Source organism: Ailuropoda melanoleuca, chromosome 14, assembly GCF_002007445.2.
Source record: "Ailuropoda melanoleuca isolate Jingjing chromosome 14, ASM200744v2, whole genome shotgun sequence".
Classification (NCBI taxonomy): domain Eukaryota; kingdom Metazoa; phylum Chordata; class Mammalia; order Carnivora; family Ursidae; genus Ailuropoda; species Ailuropoda melanoleuca.
Window position 1 is genome coordinate 6,522,741 of NC_048231.1, and position 19,492 is coordinate 6,542,232.

Consider the following 19,492-nt stretch of genomic DNA (forward strand, 5'->3'; position numbering starts at 1 on the left):
TAGGGAGAAAAAGGGTACTTTGCAGTTTAAAAAAAAAAAAAGTCTTTTGATGCTTTAAAATAATTCATTTCTTTTCATGGATTAACAGAAATCCCAGAGGGACATTTAAGTGAAAATGTTACCCAGACTTTTTCTCTAGGCTAGAGGGTCCTTGCTCCAGTTCTGCCAGAGGCAAAAGGCAGACTCTCTACCTCCTCCTCTTCCTTCCAGTCCAAAGGAGGCGATGGTTCTGGAAACCTTTGAGTTTGGGACAAGTCAAAGTTGCAGTGAAAGGAAAGTGTCTGTCTGCATCTTAAAGCCTAGTTATGCACATTCATTCTCAGGATTACTCCAGCCTTCTAGACCCTACCGTCATCCCCAGCAAGCCTTTCTTCTTCATTCAGTGTATTCCCACACTTGTCATGAGATAGCTACACCTTTAAGAGGTTTTGCACTTTGCATTTCCCACATGCGAGGGAAATTTTCAAACTTCTATTGGCATTCAGATCACTTCAGTATGGATGAATGACTTTTCTCCCCATCCCTAAGGGGGTATCATACTGACTTTGATGGGGTAAGTACAGAAAATGTACTGACTTCGATGGGGTAAGTACAGAAAATGTACCCAAATAATTGGCGTACTTTGACTTTGACATGCATGGGCTGCATTTTACTTGCATACACAGTGCCTGTGATCATAAATCACAAGGATGAGATTAGCTGACCAAAGATTAAATTATTACTGTTTAAAATGTCTGGGGCATCTGCATGGCTCAGTCAGTTAAGCATCCGACTCTTGATTTCGGCTCAGGTCATGATCTCGGGCTCACAGAATCGAGCCCCACATTGGGCTCGGCACCTAGTACAGAGTCTGCTTGGGATTCTCTCCCTCTGCCCCTTCCCCTGCTCGCACACTCTTTCTCTCAAATAAATAAAATCTTAAAAAAAAAAAAAGCTTTGACAGCTTATGACAAAGATTCCTAACCCTCTTGAATTATAGGCAAGCGTTTGTGTTTATGTACCTTTCTCCAGGAAGAGTGTTCATGGTTTTCATCGAATTCTTAAAGGGTGCTGCATACCTAAAATAGAATAGAATTCAGAATATAATGGGAACACTGACTACTTAGCCTAATTATTACAAACTCTTATATTCCCAACAAACACATTTTTAAAACCAGAATTATGAAAAACACTTTATTTAGCTTATGTCACATTAAACTTCTTTCCACAACAGTTCCATAAATAATAAGGGGACACAGCAGAGGAAAAACAGTACCTGGGGGAATGGAAAGCAGACCTCAAAACCTGCTTTCACACAACAGCAAACATTCATTTGTAAAGACCCAAATGTAAGACTGCATAAAAGTACAAAGCACTCACCTGAAAAAAACAAGGCATAGCCACCAGCAGGCTCTGAGGTACACAGGACCAATGAATCACCAAGTTACAGAACCAGGAGTCGTGGCATTTAGACACCCAGCACAGCACAAACGTGGCAGCATAGACTATGGCGAGCAGGAGCTGCTCTGGGCTAGCGTTAGCAAACCTTTGCCCTTCCCATAAAGGAAACCCTCCAGCCCCTAACAGCTCCTGGCCTCACAAGTGAATAGGATCCTTGGAACTCAGAAAAAAAAATAAAAAATAAATAAAAGGATCCCTGACTCCAAAGCAACAGAAGGGTTAGAAGATCACATATTGCAGACAATGCACATCTTAGAGCTGCCACGGGAGCCACGAGCCCAGCAACTTTGAGAGCTACAAAGAATCAAGGGCATGTGTTTCACACTGTTGTATACCAGACTCCACAGGGAAGCATCAGTACCTAAAAGGTGTGAGCGTTTTACACGGGGAAATTTCCAAGGAACGTACTCCACTTCAGTGCATTTGGGAAAAGCAACAGCAGATAGAAGGAGGTGACCGGAGGGCCACCCACTAGCTTATGAGCCCAGGATGGGAGGACAGGAACGATCGAACTCACGGTCTTTTCCACGTGTTCTGTACCATTTCATGCAGACCCCCATCTCTGCTGAAAAGATAGGATCTAGAGTCCATAGAAGGCAGCCGTAACGTGCATGTCTGTTAGGCACCGAGATTCATCTCCAGCAGCAGACTCAGGGAGGCAGTCCTACAGCAGGAACAGTGGCGGCCAGGCAGCAGAAGGCGTAAATTCCTGTCCGAGTTTGGCCATAAGTAGTTTTATGACCTCGAGCAGGTCAGTTTCCCCCTCTGGGCTTTAATTTACACACGTGTACAAAATGAGATTGAACGTCTGCCCTGTCACTGTTTCTGCAGAGTGCTGTGGGACTGGGGAGGGTCCCACTTAAACCAGAGAGGCCGTGCATGTCAGATTGCAACTGATGCATGCATTCTGCAGCCTGAGAATTATCTTTTTAGTGTTAAGCTAAGCTGCGTGATTACCTTCAGCGCTGGAACTCTGCCTGTGCTCAGCTCTATCACTCGCTTCCCTGTGGGACCCTGGGCGAATTTGCTTATACTCTCTAATTCCATGACCAGAAAATTAGGATCACAGTAATTATTATTAAATGTGAAAGTATGAGGCCTTGAGTACTGCGTCTGGCACATGGTGTTCCACAGTACTACTATTGGGTGTTAAATGATGTATTTTCACCATTTCCTTCAGTCTTTATTATGTTTTCTAAAAGGTTTTTAGCAGCTTCAAGAAATGTGTCAAATCTTATTTAATAAAAAATGTTTTGTTTCAAAATAGACCTAGACGCTGAAGGTTCACTTGAATTTGAAAAGGTGTCAGTATGTGCAAGCTCCTCCTTAGCAGATTTAAATAACCACCAAACTGGTTTCACATGCTGGAAAATTCTGGAATTGCTTCAAGCTTGCTTATATACATGAATATGTAAGGAGCTCTGCCAAGAGTTGGTAACTGATTTCTTTTTACTGCAATCTAGAGTAATTGCCCTCCCGGCTGAGTTGGCAGGTGAAATAATCCAGGTAGAGACCATCTCACTGCAGAGCTTGAGTTGATTTTGTGTGGTTTTGTTTTTAATTCAGTTAAGACCCCCCAGATTTATGTTCCCGCCTCAACTTTTTAAGAAAAATCTCTTCAAAGTTATTTTAGGGTCAAATCCTCTGTAGTTGGTCCCAGGGGACAGTGTGCAAGTGACAGGCCTGAGGTCACACAGAGGTGCTGGAGGGGAGGGGAGGGTGTGCAGTTAGGATGACGCATGAAAACTCACAGCAGCCCTGGGCTCGCCCACGCAGGTCCTCCTTAGGGATTGCCAGCTCCCTCCCAGGAATCCGAGTGAACACTCTGTTCTAATGTTCTCTGTGTTAAGAATATTCGTGTTAATTATTTCATTAAGATGTGTCCGCATGATCCCCTATGAGACGCTCATGTTTTTGGAATTAAGCCCAAATCTCATTCATGTCCCACAAATAAGCTTCTCACATTACACAATAACTTGCAGATCAAAGTGGAGGAAAGGCATCTTGCCACGCGAGTCTGAGGCAAAGCTAAGGCTCACTTTTCCGTAATACATAAAATGTAGTTGGGTGGGGGTTTCCCCCCAGCACTCAAATTATTTCCTGTTTATAGCTGTCAGGTCCAATTTCCCCTAGTTTATGCCTTTTAAAAACTGATCTGAAAAACAGTGAAGTCCTTGCTAAGCTATGGCAGAATTTTAAATTGTCCATAGATCATTTGGACGGGGTGTGGATATGCCCAAAAAGAAGATATTTAAAAGAAAGCACTTTAAGGAGAAATGATTAATCTTTAAAATGGATATGGAGGGTTTATGAACAACACATAAAAACAGCAGACTGACTGCTCACTGGTGTCAGCTTTAGAGGACACGTTTGGAACAGATGGGCCCAGAGATTCAAAACACTCCCATCTGCAAGGGGGAAAGGGCCCTAGAATATTCAAAACAAAAGGAAGAACACCTTTCAGCTACAGACCATGTTATCTCAACTGCCTGCTTGGCCGAGACCCCAATGCTAAGAGACAGCCTTGCCCCGAGGAGCACCCCCCAAGGCTGACCAACCTCTGTCCCCAGCGCATTCCTATGGCAGTCTGAGCCAAGAAGAAATGACCAAAAGTATTACAGCCCCCTCCTGGGCTAAACCCAAAGGCAGTGAAGCAAGCAGCCTCGAGAAGCAAGCAGGAATAACTAGGAAATGAGCAGCGGGCCCTGGAAGAGTTCACTAGCACATGCACCAGTCCAGCCAAGCTCGGGTCATGGAAACCTGCCTTGCTACCTGAGACCACTCTGGTTTCTACCTTGGGCATCCAAATCCAACCGCAAATACGTCAGTCACTGCATGCTCCCATGGCAGTGGCTTAGACCTCTTTCTGGTGTTGTTTTTTACTGGTGGTCTCCTTTGTAAGTACAATTAAGAGACTTTCATCAGCAAATAATTGTTCAAGACCGCCTCCTTTGCCTCCCGCTTCCTGCTCTCCAGCCTTGTATCATCGGTTTGTGGGGGGGGAGGGGGTACTAGGCTGGCCAGAAAGAAGGGGAATTGACCTTCTGGATGACACGGGTTCGGGTTCCCTGGTTCCTGTAAAATACAACTCTTGTTCTGCACCGAATCTCACCTAGGCTGCAGCCCCGAGCCACTAGGAATGCTTTCAGACCACATCAGAATGCAGACAACGGTGTGCTCTCCAGGTCTGTGTCCGAGTGTTCCTGAAACAGCTCTGCTCAACTTTTAGTAAAACTGCACCAATATCAAAATTAAGAATTATCCAAGGACTCCCTAGCAGAAACCAACCTTCATAACATCGAATTTGATCTTCCTGATGACTTAGTAAATATAGAAGGTGCCAGCCAAAGTAAACCCATTTTCAAAAAGAGAATGAGTTTAATCGATCACAAGGTCATTAGTTAAAACATCATCACAAAAGTCAAACATGCTGCTCACTGCCAGGGTATAGATGTGACTCATTTTATGCATTCACTATGTTCCTGAAGATTTCAATTTTTTAAAAGTGAGTTAAAATTGTCATTCCAGAGGGGTTTTATCATCTTGTCCTACTTATCTTCCACTTGGAATAGGAACTAATATTCTTCTGTGAAGTTTCTATGTCTCCCAGCTCACCCTATAAATGTTCTGATAAGAAAATAGTTTAAAAGAGCCCGAGGGTGTAAAAGAATTCTTTCTTGCTATAAATAACTATCCCTAAATATATTTTTTTTAAAGTAGAGTTCACATACCAGGTCTTGTTCAAGTGCTATGCTCACCATGTCTGCACAGTCTGGCGCTGAACCTGACACACAGGGGTGCCAAGCCATTCATCTTTCCATGGAACGGCTTGCCTCGCACACACAGCCTGACCTGTCCCTGTCTGTGGGTGGCTGATGTGGCGCGGTTGTGGCTGCCCCCAGGAAAGCAACGTGGCTGTGACCCAAACCCCCAGGAGAAACCCGTTCCTGCGAACACTGGGCCTTTCTCCGGCACACACTGGGCCCCTTGGGACAAGAGAGTTTTAAGGAAGGGCAGTTCCAGGGGCAGAGAGATTTAAATCTCCACAATCCTCCATAAAAGTGATCACAAACAGAAATGCACCCCAAATAATCAGCAGGTTCTATGAACGCAAATCAAGAGGAATGAACCCCTACGGAGATGGCAGCAAGGTCTGGGGGGAGGGCAAGGCTCACTTCCCAGCCTGACCACTGGCTCCCCAGGTCATGATCCCTCTGGCCTTCGACAGTAATAGTGATACATGACCTCAGTCCTCACAGGCCTATGAGGTAGGTGTGTGGACCTAGTTTGTTCATTGTCATGGTTTTCCATCCTACCGTCAAGTGGTCCTGAAGAGAGCAAACGAAGGTCTATCTAAGGGCAGGTTAGGTTGCACGATGAAGGTTAGTCCACTTCCTGGAAGTGCCCCATCCTCTCCCCTCTCCACTTTCCAACCTTCCACAGCAGATTTCCACCCTTCATTCCCAAACCTTTAAGATGTTTGCCAGAGGAGTGGAAGGGAGATGGCGAGTAAGAAAGGGCCCACACTGAGATCCCACAAGGCCGAGCAAGAGGTAAAGTCTGCATCCAGACATGCCCCCCGGCACCAGGGAACACTGCAGCTTTCTCACCCTGACTCCTGGGAAGTGGGGAGGTCGGGTGAAGGACGGTACACGACTGAGCTGCCATAACCAAACGAGGGCGCCCACGCGAGCAAGACAACAAAGCCTGCCCACCCGACGGAGCTCACGGTCTGCCCGGGAGTTCATGCTTCAGCCTCCGACCTCCTCTCTGGCCTGTTCGCCTCGGGCCGGGCATCACTGCGCCTGGGGCTTCTGGGAGCCCTCCCTGCTCTTGCTGTCCTCCGCCGGGCTGCACTCGGCCCCGGGGAGCGAGGACTTGTGCCCGCGGAGCGTGTGCGCATTCAGCATCTCCAGCAGCAGGTCGTAGACTGGGACCACGTTTTTGCACTTCATGTTGAGCAGGTGTTCCATGCCCTTGTTGCTATGGCGACAAAAAGATGCCGAGAGTCCTTCCTGTGAGGCAGCGACAACGGGCACTCTAAAGTCTTCCCCAAAGCGCCCCATCAAAGCCAGTCTACCCTCCACCCCCTCAACTTCCCCCAGCCATTTGTTCTAGGGTTCTTGCGTCTGGCTCCTTCAGTCATCTACACTCAAGGGCAAGGACCTTAGTGTCCCGTCACCCAACCACAGTGGCCTGAGAGCACCTAGCAGAGAGCACAGTTCTCGCTCATCGTGCCCAGTGGTCGTTCAATGTGGCTGCTGCCAACACTGAGTTAGCAAATGCAGTGCTTGTGGGGGAACGGCAGGGTTAGGGTCCCGAGAGGCTCTGGTCACAGCATTTTCATCATCTGGTTAATACCTAACCTTGGTGTGCCTGTGTTTTTGTTTAAAGACACCTTATTTAACAAATTGTTGCTTCATTAACATTTAACTCACAGCCGATGCTACCACAGCTCACGCATGAACAAAGCTTAGCCAACACGCGTGCTTTCTCCACTGGGCACGTCACGGCCTTGCACTCTGGAACACTGACAGCATTTCGGCACTATGTTGGGGGCCGTTTACAGACAGTGAAATCGCCAGCGAAAAGCACAAAAATCCAAAAACACAGCACTAACTAGATCACGCCAAGGACTTTTCTTTACAATATGAGAGCTGAAACTGGAACGCAAGTGCCCCCTTGCTTGACCTCAGTTGGGAATGTTGGTGTGGGCAACCCAAATTTTTTCACCCTGAGCCGTCCTTGCAGGACCACAAAAATGCTACTGAGTATGGCTTCGGGGGTTACAAATAAGTTTTTAAAAGTAGTTCGATTTGCAAATACAGAATCTGTGACTAATGAGAGTGGACTGTCTCCGTTCTGCAAATGGTTGTGTGTCAATAATCATTCAGGAGGAAACAAGGCGGAGGCTGTTTTCGGTTCCTCCCCCTTGTTATTGTTCTTGAGGTGACTACTGTCCTTCCCCACAGTCTCTAGACTTTTCCTCGTCCTTGGGTAGCAATTATCTCCCATCCTCACTCCCCTCTGCCAGCCCCAGGGCAGGGCCACCCTGATCCTGGGAGCCATCAAGCACGGAGCATCACTCTACCAGCACAGAGCCGTCGTGCTACACCCGTCCCCCCTCATCAGCACACACGACTGACAACCCCTGAATACACTCTACTCACGGCCCTACCTTCCGAAACCTGTGGGCCTCCCCCGTTCTCTCAGGTCTCATTCCTAACGTCCCAGCGCTATCGCGAGAAGAGCCCCAGTCCCGGGGAAGGCCTTGTGTACGTCCCAGGATCGCCAGCCTCAGGAGTTGATCTAGAGGAGCTGAGTTTAGCCTTCTCGAGAAAATGACCTCAGAGTGGTGGTGCAAGGAGGGTGGCCGTTCACATTAGGGGAGAAACGGCCCCTTTTAGAAATTCCTTACACAAGCCCAAACCCCAGCAACTAAAAACAGATGAGGGATGCCATAACTACCCTATACGGTGGCGCATGACATCCATGCAGTGCCCGCTCTGCGGGTCTTTGGCTGCAGGTGCACGCGCTGAGGAACCCCCTCCCATTCCCTTTCAGGGGTTTATCTTCCTTCAGAGGTAAAGATTCTACCTTATCACTCTCAAACTTGCAAACACTCTCCCCAAAGCTCTTCGGCCTTCGCAGGGCACGTGCACGCCCCCACCCCACACCCCACACATCCAGCGGGCGGCCCCCGCAGGGATTGTACCTGGCGTGTCTAACGTGAGAAAGGAGCATCAGGAGGTTAGCCAGGCGCACGGGCTGCTGCTGGGAGGGAATCCCGCTCTTGGCAATCACCCAGACCAGAGCATCGGTCACTGCGTTCAACAAGTGAGTCAGCTTCCGGCTGCTCTCGGCCTCCTGGGTTGCAGCAGCAGCTAGCGGGTACATACCTGGACAGAGAAGAACAGCCACGAGTCACCGCTCTGAGAAAAGGAAACGGAAGTCAGGTGCTCAGCCAGTACGCATGGCTACATTCTCCAGAAAGGGGGCCAAATTGATCTGGGTTGTTCTGACATCTGCCTGTGGGGCGAAATCAACGGCTCGTGACATCCTTCCCCCAAGAGCCAGCCCCGGTCGCCAAGCCCGGCTGAATGCGGGCCAGCTAACTGGTCTCTCAGGGCACCACCTGGCCCACAGCTGTGGCCTCTCCTAGGAGTAACACTGTCTATTGGCCTGAAACCATTACCTGGTGCTTCTCAGCTGTAGCAACAAACCCACATTCAGAGGTGGTCAGAAAGTGAGATCCATTCTATTCTTAGCCCCCAGAAGGGCCCGTCCTCTAAGGGGAGTTTAACGAACATAAACTAAGGACCATTGCCGTGCAGCCTTCCTGGGCTCCCCCCCTCGTGTGTGCCACCTGCAGACAGCCAGACCAGGACCGTGGCATCACACCTCCAGTGGCACCTTGCTGGGGCAGGAAGACCACCTCTAGCTCTCTGCCCCCAGCCCAGCTCCTCACTGAGCAAAGCTTGCAGGCACATGTCTCCAGAGGTTCCCAAAACCACTCCAGGAGAGAGGCTGCTTCTCTTACCCGGCCCGGCCCTGCCCTGTGCTTAATTCCCCTCCAACCCTAGGATCTGAGATACGGTAGCCTCCCAATATTTGCAAATTAACAGCTCGGGTAAATCTTCTTGCCCCCACCCCTCACCACCAACCCTGACTCCTCCAATCCTGGAAGCAGGGAACGAATTAGCTTCTCTACTAGGCTTTCTGTTTCAAAGTAAGAATAAAGGGCAACTCTGTGAAATTGTCAGGGGAGCTGCTCGCTGTGGGCTCTACTGACCACAAGGACCGGCACACTGTCATCCACACCCATTGCCCATTTGGGCAACTTCTGTTCTCTATTTTTATTGGCATTTGCAGTTCAATTAAGGTAACTCAGTTCAATACAGTTCAGTTGAGGCAAGGGACATCCTGAAGCACAATTATGCAAGTGTCATGCTTCACCACGTCCCCAGGGGCATGTCCCTCCACAACGTCTGACAACGCAGACTTAAAATAGCTTCTTACAACAGCCCACAACTGCTTCTCTAACTCACCTGCTCACCTCATTCTCTGTAGTGACTCTTCCTGCCCCCTTCAATGTCCTCAAAACTCCCACTGAACCCCACAGCAGGTAACCTGCTGTCCCACTGCAGGGGAAACAAGCCCCACCCTTGGCCCAATGCACCCCCCCGAGAGGCCAAAATGCAGACCTGCTCATGTGGCTCCCTTCCCAGCTCTTGGGCCCGAGTCCAAACCATCTGGTGCAGCTCTCAAGGGTAGGAGGCCTCCCTCTGCTCTTTTCATCCTCATTTCCCACCACACCTCACCTTGAACCCTACTTTCAACTCCAGAGCACGTGACACACAGAACAGGCTGAGCTTTCTACTTAGGAACTCTCGCTCCCCCTCCTCCTCCTCCTCTCCACCCTCCCTTCTCTTGCTTATCTACATCCACTCCTTTAGATCCCAGCCTGGTTGGGAACTTCCTTCTAGAAGCTTCCCTGACCTCCTTACCATCCCAACCTAAGTCTACTTTGGGTTCTCTGGAGCTCTGACAGTGCCCAGTGCACCCCTAGCAGGGGGCACCATGTTGTCCCACATCCTAGATTCCCTTGCACACAGCCCGTGGCCACCCTCCCAACGCTCAGAGACACTGGACAGAAAAGCACTTTGAGAACACAGACCCTGTCTGCTTATCATTATATCCTCATCATCTAGTGCAATGACTGGCATGGAGTAAATACCCACAAATGAAAGAATTAGGCTGAATTCACATAGGTCCAGATTTTTGCATCGTTTAAGCCAATCACACCATCATAATGGAAATGATAAGTATGCATGTTTCAATCTGTTCTCCTACATGATGTGTGCTCCATGGATTTCTACTGTCATAAATATGTTTTTGGATTCTAAAAGGAGTTAAAACTGTGTACCAGTACTTGCATCAATCCAAAGTGACAAAATGAAAATACAAAAATAAATCCTCAGCTAGTATACAAGTGTTCATAGCAACACTACTCATGTTAGCCTAAAGGTGGAAATAAACCAAGTGTCTGTTAACTAAGAAATGGATAGACAAAATATGGTATATCTATACGCAGAATATTACTCAGCCATAAAAAAGAACAAAACACTGATTCATGCTACAGCATGGATGAACTTTGAAAACCTGATGCTGAGTGAAAGAAGCCAGTCACAAAGGACCACATTTTGTCTGATCCCATTTACTGAACCTGTCCAGAACAGGCAAATCTATACAGACAGGAAGGAGATTAGTGGCTGCCTAGGAGTTAGGGTGAGACAGAAATGAGGAAATAGTGATGGCTAATGAGTACAGGCTTGCTTTCGGGGTGGTGAAAATGTTCTAAACTCAGTTGTGATAATGGGTGCATAAGTCAATGAATACACTAAAATCCACTGAATTGTAAACTTTAAATGGGTGAATTGTATAGGATGTGGATTTGTCTTCACAAAGGAGTAGTCATTGCCAAGGGCAAGCCCTGGCTCTTCTCCGGGCTGTGGGGGCAGCACAGATCTATACAGGACCGTCATTGTCAATCATTAACAAGGAGTTGGGACAGGAGTTACTGAAGTTTTGGAAGGGCTGTATCAATCTTAGATACGGGAAATGCTTTTATATGCAAAAGATTAACCTACATAAAATCCCCCTGGGAGGAACTGGGCTGAAAAGTACCCATTTTGCTGCCTCTTTGGTCAGCGGTGCTGTACTTTGGGCATTCACACTCTTTTGGGCTCACCAGACATGTATTTAGAGTAACTGCTAAGTACTAGGCTCTGGAAGAGGCAGGAGACGGGACACAGAGCCCCTGCCTCAGGCTGCTCACTGCCCAGACACACAGGAAACAAAAATCAATCTCCTCCTACCCGCCAAAAGTAAAAACATTAGTTAGGATTCATTCTAGAACAAAATTACTTTTCACGAAACTAAAGAAATACAGCATAAAAGGCAAGATCTTGGCACCATGCCCACACATTCCAAAGAAAGTAAAATAAAAACAAAGACATAATCCCCCCTCCTCTTTATCACCTGGGAACAGCTGTGTGTTCCTCTCACTAACCCACCTGATGACATTCTGAGCAGCACATGGTGGGGGTGGAGGCAGCCCCCCAAGATCTGCCACGTCCTATGTTCAAAGGATGAAGATATACTGAAGGGAAATAAATCAGAAAATCTAAAGTGTTTAATAAAAACCCCAGAATACTAACCAAAGGAAAAATGTCTGGCTCTTAGGAGGCATGTGTAGTGTTTGTCTATTTGCTTTAAGGAAAGGAACCTCTAGCCGTGACCCATCCCTTTATCACCATCGCCCACCCCAGCACCGTAAGAACAGGCTGGTGTCTGCAAAGTGCCCCTGATATGGAAGCAGCAGGCCGATGTTCACAGGGCTCTGCCCCCATATTCTCGATCAATAGGAAAGGACGTCTCTTGCCTCTTCAGCATCCTTCTGTGTGTCCTGTTGTGCCTCTGCCTTCCACGCGCCCACTTACAGGAGCTCTCCCAAAAACCCAGAGTGAACAGGGCTTGAATTGATGTGTCTATCATCTTCATGTCAAAGAGGATTGCCTGGTTCTAAACCTCTATTTCTTTCATTGAACAGAAAGTTTGATCCTTTTTAAGCCTTAAAATTATTTAGATAAATAGACCTAGTCCTAATTTTAAATATTTTTAAAGACTATCTGCAGAGTGATCCCACTCTATATCCTAGATTCAGTCCCTTTAATTCCATCCAACAGAAGACTTACTCAGTTTTTTCAGGTCTCTGGGTGACAAAACGGCTGGTCCCACGACTCTTAATTTGGGTATGGTGTTATGTTAACTACAACACTTCAGCAAACACTGGGACAGGTTGTCAAATGAGTCTTAGGAGCCTCATCAAAGGCTGAGCATAATAATGCAATTCCAAGAACCCCCCACATCTTGTATATGCATGGTGGAAGGGGATGTGCTGAGAGAGAAATTAAAATGGTGATGCCCTTGGGGCACCTGGGTGGCTCAGGTGGTTAAGCTTCTGCCTTCATCTTGGGTCCTGGGATCGAGCCCGGTATCGGGCTACCAGCTCAGCAGGGAGTCTGCTTCTCCGTCTGCTTCTCCCCCGCTTGTGTTCTGTCTCTAATGAATAAACAAATATCTTATAAAAAAGAAATAAAATGGTGATGTCCTTTCCCTGTCTCTCCCCCTTTGTCCATAACAAGGACAATGCCCTTCTGCTACTCAAGCCTGGCAAGGACAACAGCCGATTGACTGTTTCAGCGTATATCCCTATTCTAGACCAAAAGCATGTTTTCTAGTAGACTTNTAAGCTTCTGCCTTCGTCTTGGGTCCTGGGATCGAGCCCGGTATCGGGCTACCAGCTCAGCAGGGAGTCTGCTTCTCCGTCTGCTTCTCCCCCGCTTGTGTTCTGTCTCTAATGAATAAACAAATATCTTATAAAAAAGAAATAAAATGGTGATGTCCTTTCCCTGTCTCTCCCCCTTTGTCCATAACAAGGACAATGCTCTTCTGCTACTCAAGCCTGGCAAGGACAACAGCCGATTGACCGTTTCAGCGTATATCCCTATTCTAGACCAAAAGCATGTTTTCTAGTAGACTTTGACATTTTTATCATTTAGAAGTCACGGGCACATACCTGAAGCTAAATAAATATTTACTGAATTGAAATTGGATAATAAAGTTAATATTAATTCCATATTATATGCACTATTAGAAGAGAGAAATAATCCAAAAGTATGCAGCTATTTAAAATGTAACTACCGGGGCATCTCCCTTCAGCTCAGGTCACGATCCCGGGGTCCTGGGATCAAGCCCCACATTAGGCTCCCTGCTCAGCGGGGAGTCTGCTTCTCCCACTGCCCCTCCCCCTGCTCGTGCACGCGCTCTCTCAAATAAATCTTCTAAAAATAAAAAAATAAACATAAAATAAAACATAACTGCCTACACTTGAAACTAATACAACTATTTTATGTTAACTACACCTCAACAACAAAAAAAACCAAATATCCCATTAAAAATGGGTGATTTCAACAGATACTTCCCCAAAGAAGATACACAGATCACAGACAAGCATATGAAAAAAATGCACATCATTAGTCATTACGAAAATACCAATAAACCACATTAATATACCATCACACACCTGTTAGGATGACTGAGGATCCTGCATCCTGGGAAACTCCTCAGTACCAGGCAAATCTAAATGGTTGGCCACCCTAAATTACACTTGTATAAAATTTTATAAAATGCAAACTAATCTATAGTGACAAATTCTATTGGGGGTTGCACAGGATTGGACAGGAGGAGGAAGTGAAGAAGGCGGAAATTATGAAGAGGGACAAGGCAACTTTTAAGTGTGACAGATGTGTTTACTATCTTGACTGTGGTGATGCTTTCAGGGGCATATACACATAAATGTCCAAGGCACAAAATGGTATGCTTTAACAGGTTCAATTTACTGTATATTAATTATGCTCCATAGTTCTGTTAAAAACACTGTCTTGGCTGTAAAAAAAATTTTATGTGTATATATAGCAACATGTTGTCTCCAGCCAGCCCAACACTTACCTAGCACAGCAAGAGGAGCTACCAGCAGCAAGGAGCAGCAGCCCTTAGAGATTCTGCTCTCTCATCATGGGACAGAGAACATCCACAGCCTTTTGACCTTATGAAACCTACTCCATTTCTCTCCTCACGACCCTCAGCCCCAGGGCCTCCGCCCTGTGCTGGATATGGTCCCTGCTGGACACTATGTCTTTTCCACTCAGACTGCAATCTTTGCTCTCTTCATCTTTCTTTTTCTCTTTTGTTTTCATTATATTGTTTACAGATTTGTTGAGGTATAACTGACACACAATAACCTGCACATATTTGTTGTGTACGATTTGATTAGTTTTGATATGCTTTTGTGTACACACACACACACACACACACACAACCGTAAAACCATAAGTGCAGTCAAGATAATGAACACATTCATCACCCCCAAAAGGTCCCTCATGTCCTTGGTCATCTATTCCTCCATCTCTCCCAACCCCCATCCCGTCCCCTGACAACTATGGATCTGTTGCTACTGTAGTTTGCTTCTTCCAAAATTTTGTATAAATGAGGTCTTAGAGTATGTATGATTTTTGGTCTTCTTTCATTCACCATTATTTTAAGATCCATAAGGCTACATGTATCTCTCGGTAGTTCAATGCTTTTTATTGCTGAACAGTATTCTGCTCTATGGATACATCACAGTTCGTTTATCCTCTCACCTGTTGGCTATCATTTGGTTTGTTACCAGTTTGGGGCTATTACAAGTACAGCTGCTATGAACATTTGTGTACAAGTTTTGTATGAACGCATGCCTTCATCTCTCTTCAGTAAATACCAAGAAGTGGAATGAACGGGTCACCTGGTAGGTGGACACTTAACTATTTAAGAAAATGCTAATCAGTTTTCAGAGTAGTTGTCCCCCCCCAAACAAAGGAGTACCAATTTATATCACCCCCAACCCAGTAATATAGGGGCGTTCTCATTACTCCACATTCTCCCAAACCCTTGATATGATCAGTCTTTTTAATTTTAGCCAATCTATTGGGCATGGGGTGGTTTCTCATTATGTTTTAATTTGGATTTCTCTGAGGAATAATTTAAGCAGCATTTCATGTAATTATTTGCCATCACCGAATCTTCTTTGATGATAAATGCATTAAATCATTTGCCTATTTTAGTTCAAGCACCCTTTAGTGAAAAGATCATTCTTTCCCCACAACCTTGACACTTTGTTAAAAATTGCTTGTTGTATAGTCTATTTCTGGACTCTATTCTGTTCCAGCAATCTATCTTTATGTCAATACTTGTTATTTTGATTACTATGGCTTTAGAATAAATCTTGAAGTCCACTAGTATAAGTCCTCCAACTTAGTTCTTTTTCAAAGTTGTTTTGGCTATTCTAGGTTTATTCTATTTCCCTACGAATTTAAGAATGTTTGTGGATTTCTACCCCAAAAAGCCTGAGACTTTTACTGGGATCAAATCGATTCTAAGAATCATTTTGAGGGAGGATTGAGATCTTACCAATACTGAATCTTCTAGCTCATTAACATATCTCTCCATTTATTTAGAATTTCTGTAATTTCTCTCAGCAATGTTTTGAATTTTCAGTCTCACATATTTTGCCAAATTTATCCCTAAGTTTTGTAATTCTAATGCTATTATAAATAGTACTGACATTAATTTCAATTATCATTTGTTCACTGCTGTAATGCAGTAATACAATTGACTTCTATATATTGCCCTTTTATCCTACAACCTAACTAAACTCATTTTTGTAGACTCCTTGGGATTATCTACATCAATTAGCATGTTTTCAAAAAGAGTTTTACTTCCACCTTTCCCATCTGGATGCCTGTTATCTCTTGTCTTGCCTTATCGCATGGGGTAGAATTTCTAGTAAAATGTTGAATAGAATTAGAGTGAACATACTTGCCTTGTTCCTAATTAAGTATAATATTAGCTGTTTTTCATAAATACCCTTTATTAGGTTGAGGTTTCCCTGTATTCATAGTTTGTTTAGAGTTTTCAGCAGGAATGGGTATCAGATTGTGCCAAATGCTTCTCAGCATCTGTTAAGGTAAAATGTTTTTCACTGTTTTTCTGTTAATATGGTGAATTATGTTGATTGATTTTCAAATGTTAAAGAAACCTTATATTCTGGGGAAAAGTCCACTTGTTCATAATATGTTTTTGGAGTAAATTCGCTAAAATTTTTTTAGAGATGCAAAAATTCTATTACAAAATTATACAAAATTTAGTGTCTATGTGCATGAGAGACATTGGTCTGTTGTCTTCTTTTCTATCAGAGTAATGCTGGCCTCATAGAATGAATTCAAAAGTATTTTCTGCTCCTCAATTTTCTGCAAAAGTATGTATAAATTTCATGGATGTTAAGTAACATGCTACTAAGCAATGAACAAGTCAACCACGGAATCAAAGAAGAAATCAAAAATTACATGGATACAAATGAAAATGAAAACACAATGATCCAAAATGTTTGAGATGCAGCAAAAGCAGTTCTAAAAGGAAAATTTATAGCAGTACAGGTGTAGCTCAAGAAGCAAGAAAAATCTCAAAGAAACAACCTAACCTTACACCTTAAAGGAGCTAGAAAAAGAACAAACAAAACCCCAAATCAGCAGAAGGAAGGAAATAATAAAGATTTGAGGAAAATAAATGATACAGAAACTAAAAACAAAAGGAAACAATAGATAGACCAAATCAATGAAACCAGGAGCTGGTTCTTTGGGGGAAAAAAAAAAATCAATGAAACAGATAAACTTCTAGACAGACTCATCAAAAAAGGAGAGAAAGAGAGAGAGAGGACTCAAATAACCAAAATCACAAATGAGAGAGAAGAAATAACTGACATCACATAAATACAATTATAAGAGATTATGAAAAATTATATGCCACTAGACAACTTAGAAGCAATGAATAAATTCCTAGAAACATAAAATCTACCAAAACTGAAGAAGAAATATAAAATTTGAACAGACTGATTACCAGCAATGAAATTGAATCAATAATCCAAAATCTCCCAACAAACAAAAGTCCAGGACCAGACAGCTTCACAGGCAAATTCTACCAAACATTTTAAAAAGATTTAATACCTATTCTTCTCAAACTATACCAAGAAAATAGAAGAAGAAGGAAAACTTCCAAATACATTCTATAAGCATTACCCTGATACCCAAACCAGATAAAGACTTCACACAAAAAAAGAGACCTACAGGTCAATATCTCAGATGAATATAAATGCAAAAATCCTCAACAAAATACTAGCAAACTGAATCCAACAATACATTAAAAAAAATCGTTTTCTATGATCGAGGGAGATTTATTTGTGGGATACAAGGTGGTTTAATATTCACAAAACAATCAACATGATGCATCACCTCAATAACAGAAAGGATAAAAACCATATGATCATTTCGATAGATGCAGAAAAAGCACTTGACAAAGTACATCATTCATGAAAAAGCCGTCAAAAAAGTAGATTTAGAGGGAACATATTTCAATATAGTTAGGGCCTTATATGAAAAACCCACAGCTAACATCATCCTTAATGGAGGAAATATGAGAGCTTTTCCCATAAGGTCAGAATATGACAATGATGTCCATTCTCACCACTTTCGTTAAACATAGTACTGGAAGTCCTAGCCACAGCAATCAGACAACAAAAAGTAATAAAAGGCATCTAAATTGGTAAGGAAGGAATAAAGCTTTCACTGTTGGCAAATGACATGACGCTATATACAGAAAACCCTAAAGACTCCATCAAAAATCTACTAGAATTGATCAATGAATTCAGTAAAGTCACAGTATATAAAATTAATGCACAGAAATCTGTTGTATTTCTAAACACCAATAATGAAGCAGAAAGAAATTAAGAAAACAATCCCATTTATAATTGCACCAAAAATAATAAAATACCTAGGAATAAACTTAGCCAGAGAGGTGAAAGACCTGTACTTTGAAAACTATAAAACACTGATGAAAGAAACTGAAGACAACACAAAGAAATGGAAAGACATTCCATGTTCATGGATTGGAAGAATTGTTAAAAAGCCTATACTACCCAGGGGTGCCTGGGTGGTTCAGTCAGCTGGGCAGCTGACTCTTGATTTCAGCTTGGGTCATGATCTCAGGATTGTGGGATCAAGCCCTGTGTCAGGCTCTCTGCTCAGCAGGGAGTCTGCTTGAGATTCTCTCTCTCCCTCTGCCTCTCCACCCGCATGCATATTATCTCTTTCTCTCTCTCTCTTTTTAAGTCATATACTACCCAAAGCAATCTATAGATTTAATGCAATCCCTATCAACATATCAACAGCATTTTTCACAAAGGTGGAACAAACAATCCTAAAATTTGTATGGGACCACAAAAGATCCCAAGTAGTCGAAGCAATCTTGAAAAAGAAAAATAAAACTGGAAGTATCACAATTCTAGACTTTAAGTTATATTACAAAACTGTAGTAATCAAAACAGTATCGTAATGGTATAAAAATAGACACGTAGATCAGTGGAACAGAATAGAAAACTCAGAAATAAACCCATAATTATATGGCCAATTAATCTTTGACAAAGGAGGAATAAATATACAATGGGAAAAGGACAGTCTCTTCAACAGTGCTGAGAAAACTGGACAACACACAAAAGAATGAAACTGGACCGATTCCTTATACCATACACAAAAATAAACTCAAAATGGATTAAAGACCTAAATGTGAAACACGAAACCCTAAAAATCCTAGAAGAGGGGCGCCTGGGTGGCTCAGTTGTTAAGCGTCTGCCTTCGGCTCAGGGCCTGATCCTGGCGTTCTGGGATCGAGCCCCACATCAGGCTCCTCCGCTGGGAGCCTGCTTCTTCCTCTCCCACTCCCCCTGCTTGTGTTCCCTCTCTCGCTGGCTGTCTCTGTCAAATAAATAAATAAAATCTTTTAAAAAAATAAAAAATAATAAAAATCCTAGAAGAGAGCACAGGCAGTAATTTCTCTGACATTGGCCGTAGCAACATCTGTCTAGATAGGTCTCCTGAGGCAAAAGAAACAAAAGCAAAAATAAACTATTGGGATTACATCAAAATAAAAACCTTCTGCACAGCAAAGGAAACAATCAACAAAACTAAAAGGCAACCTACTCAGTGGGGAAGATATTTACAAATGACGTATCTGATAAAGGTTTAATATTCAAAATATATAAAGAACTTACACAACGCCAAAAAACAAATAATCTGATTTTAAAATGGGCAGAAGACATGAACAGACATTTTTCTAAAGAAGACATACAGACACATGAAAAGATGCTCATCATCACTAACACCAGGGAAATGCAATCAAAACTACAATGAGATATCGCCTCACACCTGTCAGAAGAGCTAAAATCAACAACATAAGAAACAGTAAGTGTTGGCAAGGATGTGGAGAAAAGGGAAACCTCTTGCACTGTTGGTGGCAATGCAAATTGGTGCAACCACTGTAGAAAATAGTATGGAGGTTCCTC

General features: G+C 43.8%; 1 protein-coding gene across 4 annotated transcripts in view; it reads right to left on the minus strand.

Moving 5' to 3' along the window:
* Nucleotides 1-1,159: 1,159 nt before the first annotated feature.
* Nucleotides 1,160-19,492, minus strand: part of ESR2 (estrogen receptor 2) — a 70,269-nt gene continuing 51,936 nt past the window's right edge. The window contains exons 8-11 of one of the 4 annotated variants that reach the window (XR_004620147.1): nt 8,156-8,339; nt 6,051-6,423; nt 3,192-3,280; nt 1,160-2,149 (exon numbers count right to left, since the gene is read on the minus strand). Coding sequence is in view for 1 of the 4 variants with exons in the window: in XM_002914160.4 (XP_002914206.3) it covers nt 6,237-6,423; nt 8,156-8,339 (371 nt within the window). In the remaining 3 variants the exon portion in view is untranslated. Of the gene's footprint in view, nt 6,424-8,155; nt 8,340-19,492 lie in introns of all 4 variants that reach the window. The other 3 variants (XR_004620145.1, XR_004620146.1, XM_002914160.4) reach the window with 3 other exon arrangements.